General features: G+C 29.8%; 1 protein-coding gene across 1 annotated transcript; it reads right to left on the bottom strand.

The window, feature by feature from the left end:
* Positions 1–664: 664 nt before the first annotated feature.
* Positions 665–2510, bottom strand: RabGGTa (Rab geranylgeranyltransferase subunit alpha). The gene is made up of 2 exons (XM_065508371.1): positions 912–2510; positions 665–847 (listed from the first exon to the last, which is right to left on the bottom strand). Exon 1 carries the CDS (start codon positions 2419–2421, stop codon positions 934–936), a length of 1488 nt encoding a protein of 495 aa, XP_065364443.1. The 5' UTR covers positions 2422–2510; the 3' UTR covers positions 665–847; positions 912–933.
* Between the last annotated feature and the right edge of the window lie 3726 nt (positions 2511–6236).

Raw genomic sequence — 6236 nt, 5'->3', positions numbered from 1 at the left:
TACGGAAGGACCAATAATTATTTCCTAGAAAGATTTTAACACAGAACGGGTTTTTTTTAAAACACTAAACTAAAAGAAAATACAATTTTTAATTAATTTAAAAGAATTTATGCAAACATAACAAATGGATCAATTATTTTATTCGTATAAATGAATATATTTTTGAATTATTGTAAATTTAGTAAAGAGATAATTAATTAATATTTAAAATCGTTGTTAATTAGAAAAAAAACACTGTTCTTTAAAACAAAATATGTATAAATGTTAGATGACAAACAAATAATTAACTAGAAAATGTAAATCTTATTCGATTAAAACTATAAAATAAATAAATATAATTCGTTAAATGCGAATAAAATTTTTAAGTGTTTTATTTATTACCTCTTATTTTTGACGATTTTTCGTTTTCTACGTGATTGAGTGCAGAAATTAAAACCTCGAATATGAATTCATTAATTAATAGTCTGTTTGCTTGACTCCTAGTTTTTACAATTGGCCTGTTCAATAACTAAAAACTGTTTACAGACAAATTTTGAAATTTGTATTACATAATTCGTAATAATTTTTGTGTTATTGAACAAACCAAATCTAGCATTTCACTATCATTATTATTTCGAAAAGTAAAAAAATATTTAAAAAACTAGATAGAAAACGAACAGACTGATTGTTTACCGAGTTTTAAATAGAATTTATTAATTTGGAAATAGTGTAGTAATAATTTGTCTACAAGTTTGGTTTTACAATGGAATATAAATAGTTTACTAAATTGGGAATATTAAGCTTATTTATTAAGTTACACATGATACCATAAACACCAGCCAGCCACCTGCTTGCTAAGGGAATCAAGCTGAAATAAAAGTATTATTTTAGAATTAATAAAATTGTTACCAGAAATATTTTACTCATATTACCTTGTTTTTAAGGAATTTTAATTTAAATTTTATTAAATGTCTTTAAATCACCATAACGTTTGCCTAGTTCCTCAGACAGTATAATCTCATCAGCAATTGCTAAATACTGGCGGTCTTTAAGGCACGACAATTGTTCTTCCTGAGACAAATCCAACTTCGCAGGCATTGCATTTTCGTTTTGAGACCATTGCAGTAAACATTTTTGTAAAATCCATTTGGAGGCCAAATCTTTATAATAGTTTTCTCTTAAAGGATCCACAAGTTGTAGTTTCTTTAAGTGTTCCAAAGACTTTTGGTGGTATGCTGAGCTGTCGATGGCTCTCATTAGTAAAGCTGAGGTCAAGAGACACCATTTGCTATCGGGTTCATATTCTAAAAGACTTTCACAAGATTCCAGTTGGGATTTTAGTTCAGTCAACACATCGGGAGTGTAGGAAGTTGTGTTGGCCAATGCATGGAAATAGTATTTATCCTTGTTGTAAGCTTTTAATTCCAATAAACCTTTAAAATTAGAGGCTTCCACCTCTAGTTGTTGAAAATCTAAAGGAGTTTCTACTTTTTCACAACTGTAGAATACCGTATCGGATATTTTATTATTCAAAGATTTGAAATGTTTAATTTCAAATTCATTATCAGTGCCTTTAAGTATTAGCTTCATACCTTCAGAGGTAATGGGTTTAGTAAATGCCACTACAGTTTTATCTTGGCTACAGCGGCAAGCTGCTACAGCCAATTCTGGTTGTGAGTTACCCAATAACCATCTTTGATAAAACCAAGCCGAACTGTCATTGGGATCGGTAAATGCGGCCGTTAAAACCATTTCTAATTCCTCCTTTAATTTTTCTTCACTCATGGGCCTCATAGGCTTAGCTTCTCCCTCATAGGGATACAAAACCGGCAGCAGCAGACTTCTATGATGCCACGAAGAATAATTCGAAAAGTTTACCTTAATCTTTTCGGTACAAAAGTCCAGCTCTTCTTGTTTTGCCACTTCAGCCTTCTCCACCACATAACGTCTATAGTCCCAAGTATGGAAATTACGTTCATCCATTTTTAAGTACTTGTTGCACAATAACACCTCACGTTGCCAATTTGCTTGGGGAGCCTGTTCCAGCAGCCACATACGATGATGCCAAATGTTATAACTCTTGGGATTAACCAATAAACATTGTTCAGTTAAATAAATTTCAGTCTCAAATACTTTTTGTATATCCTGTACATTATCGCCTTTCACTTCTTCTTCATCCACCGTTTTTTTCTCTTCCTCTTTCAATTTATTAACTTTAGCTAAAATACATTCTCTTCTGATGTTCCACAGTGTGGAAACATCAGGATTTCGCTGCAATATTGGTGTGGTGTACATTAACATTTCATCATCGTATTCTAGATTCTTTCGCTTGCTCATGATTTTTCCCATAGCGGCCTTGTAGGCTTTCACCTTTAAGGCCTGTTCCTTCTTTTTGCGTTCTCTTTCCTCTTCGGTGGTTCTTACTTTCAAACGTCCATGCATTTTGTGAGTTTTTCAAATTGATTTTTTTAAGAAAAACTAAAATTTATAAATTCCACAATTATCAATACGTTTTTTACTGGAGCGATGACAAATTCAGTTTTTTTATCAGCTGTTTGGAGACAGCGGTTGTTTTAGACTTTTGTGACATTTTAACTACAGCTGTTTGGATTTGGTACAGCGGTTGATACTTTGTGACTAAATATAACAGCTGTTTGTTGAGTTGCCAGCGGTTGATTAGAATGCCGGTTTTGCTCAGCTGTGATTTGTTTACATTTTTTTCATTGTTTCTTTTGGCAAATACTTGTGTATTTTTACCCAGCACACAATTTTGTTTTACAACCTGAAAAGTAAAAAAATTCACATTAAAAATCATAAGTGGATTAGTATGTTTGTATTTTTTTAATGGCAGTTGTAGTTTTAGAGAAATTTAAGGGTTAAAAAATTATTTTATAACATTTTGTTAAATTATTTTACAGGTTAATAGATATCTTTTTAGATTTTCTGTGATGGAGGTCCTCAGGACAATCCTGTGTGATACTCCAACTGTAATCTGCCATTATATGTGCATCTCAGCGACCTTGGTATCTATTTTTCATTACTTTTAAATCTTGATGCAAACGTTCTCCTTGTTGATCCAAGATTTTCAGGATACTTGTCTAAATGACTATGCAAATATAGTGTATATAATTAATTCCCTCTAATTTCCTAAGAATTTTTCACAACGACAACAAAAGATTTCCAATCCGCTTGTTCTAAATCATTGAATATATAAAATCAATTCGGGTATTCACACGATCTACTATTTGGTCATATTGTCATAATATATTATGATAGTCTAATCAAATTTTTGTTGTGTTTCAAACAAAAAAGTTCTAAACTAATAAGACTATTTCAACTACATACATACATATATTTATTGTTTTGTCAAAAAATAATACTGTTTTTGTTTAAAACACAACAACAACTATTATAATATATTAGGACATTATGACAATATGACTAATAGCTGACCGTGGGAATACCCCAAATGTCTTTCATTAAAAGTCTTATTTGTGGACCATCAAAATTATCAACTCTTAGTTTTTCTGTACTCAAACCTGTAAACTTTCTTTCCTCTGGGGTATACCAAAAACCGGCTCCTCCCAGAAAAGATTTCATTTACTCAGCGAAGCCGCTTTTGGATTCATCCGAAAGGAGAAAAGCTTTGGGTCCTGCCAAAGTTTGTCAATCCAAAAAGTTTTTATTGAGCCAAGCTTTAGATGAAGTAACTCCCAAACAAGATTTAAATAACCCCCAACAAATAAATAATTGGGAATTGTTTCATTGGTAGTTATTTCATAATTAAATAACTCCCAACAAAAAATTATCATAATGCCCTAAGAATTCAAAATTACGAATTTCTTAGAAATTCTCCAATTTCAAATTGATCAGAACACCAAACCATTATAGGTACAACTGTTAAAATTTGCATTTTTAATACTCATTTAGTGGTTACCATAATCGCAAACAATTTTTAAAATTTTTTATAAATATAATTTAAAACAAGTAAGAGAACTATATTCGGCTGTGCCGAATCTTATATACCCTTCATCAAATTATACTTCAAAATAAAAATTTTAAATATTTTTTTGTAAAGAAAATTTATTTTTTTTCGGGTTAAAAAATATTTTTTCCGATTCTGACCCATTGTAGGTGCAACTTACTATGGTCTTATATACGTCATTGCAAAGGTCTTTGAAATATCTATCATTAGATATCCATATTGTCTATATTATTGACTTAGTAATCCAGATATAGGTAAAAAAATAGGTCAAAAACCGAGGTTGTCCTGGTTGGACCGATTTTCACGATTTTAAATAGCAACCGAGCCGGAAGAATTCCAGAGTTATTGATGTATGAAACGTGTATGTAAGTTATTTGGGGGCTTCGGAAAGTTGATTTCAGACAGACAGACTGACATGGCTTAATCGACTCCGCTATCTATAAGGATCCAGAATATATATACTTTATAGGGTCGAAAATTAAAAAGGTGAAGGGTATAAAAATGTTGATTTTTATAATTTTTTTTTGGTATCTGGTTATATGTTGAAATAAATAGCTTATCATAAAAAAATGTTTATATTTAAGCATCTATGGGTAAATTAAATACAAAAACTATTTATAATTACATCTTATTTCAACATTTCGTTTTTAATTTTTTGACTCAAAACTCGAATCTTCCTATAAAATGCGCAAATATGTGAACATGTTTTGTTTTATAAATGTAAAATTTGAACGATAAACTTTATCCTTTCATGATTACCTCATGTTAATAATTGAAATCTTTAATAATATACATAGTACTTATATCCCATCTTTTTATAGCTTTTCTTTTTATAGTTCCCCTCTTTTTATAGCTTTCTACCATTAAATTAATATCCTGTTCATAAAATCCTCCTATCAAATATAATTCTATTTGGACTGGCAACTCTACTCTACTTGCCAAATATTTTAGTTCTTATACGGTCTCCTCTAAAATCGTTCGTTTTAAATTCGTCGTTATAATTTGTCTTGTCCGTCATTAATAGAAAACTAATAAATATACATAGTGCAACAAGTGTTTAATAAAACATTAAACATTTAAGTTAATTAAAAAATAGCTATTGAACATTTTTAAGAAGTGATTGTGTTAACATAAAGTTTTTATTAAAATAAATCATGGAAAAAATGCAAAATCATCAACAAAATGTGTATGCAATAATGTTTGTTGTTGTTGTAGTTAGTAGTAGTTGTTGTTTTTGTAACATAAAGCCATTTAGACAAGATTTTGTGTGTGAGTCGCGTGATGCCCTGCATTCAAATGTGTTGTTGTTGTTTGTCATGGTTTTTGAATATAGAAAAAGCATGAACGAAAAAATAACAGCAAAATCTAAAGCAGTAAAAGCAAAGTAAAAAAAAGAAAAAAAATGTTTTTACACAAACAAAATCAATGTAAATAAAACGGAAATCGGTTCGGGTATTAAATTGTAAGATAATAATGTAATAAATCCAAAAAATGTGAGTGTATAAGGTATTTAGAAATTCAGGTGAGTGTATAAGGTATTTAGAAATTTTAATTTTTATGCATTTATTATTGAATTGATTTTCTCAACATTTTAATTTTTAAACAATTGATTTTTGTATAAGCATTTTGAGAACGGCCTGACCGATTTTTTCTGCCCAAAAATCGATTTTTTATATGTATATAAACTCAAAATATCTAAATTTGCTAACAACTTATACAATAAGAAAAAGAGCTCGATCCGTGATCACTCATATTTCTGACAATAACTTGGACAATAAGCGTTTAATCAAGAGCTTCATATTTCTGAACAAAAATCGATTTTTATATAACAACCCACAATATCTAAAATCATTAGTAACTTGGCCAATAAGCGTTTAATCAAGAAAAGTAGCTAGCTCGGTCTGTGATCACTCATATTAGCGAATTTAGATATTTTGAGTTTTTATATTAAAAAACGATTTTTGTAGAGAAATATGAGTGATCACAGATCGAGGTCCTTTTCTTGATTAAACGCTTATTGGCTAAGTTATTAGCAAATTTAGATATTTTGAGTTTCTATATAAAAAATCGATTTTTGATCAGAAATGTGAGTGATCACAGATCGAGCTCCTTTTCTTGATTAAACGTTTATTGGCCAAGTTAATAGCGAATTTAGATATTTTTAGTTTTTATATGAAAATTGATTTTTTGTCAGAAATATGGGTGATCACAGATCGAGCTCCTTTTCTTGAATAAACTCTTATTGGCCAAGTTATTAGCGAATTTAGATATT

This window comes from Calliphora vicina, chromosome 1 (genome assembly GCF_958450345.1).
Source record: "Calliphora vicina chromosome 1, idCalVici1.1, whole genome shotgun sequence".
NCBI lineage: Eukaryota > Metazoa > Arthropoda > Insecta > Diptera > Calliphoridae > Calliphora > Calliphora vicina.
The sequence above is the reverse complement of the archived record's forward strand: the minus strand, read 5'-3'. Positions and strand labels throughout refer to the sequence as shown.

What these genes read in the sequence shown, in the direction of transcription:
- RabGGTa (XM_065508371.1), bottom strand. Translation starts at nt 2,421, where the DNA reads ATGCATGGACGTTTGAAAGTAAGAACCACCGAAGAGGAAAGAGAACGC.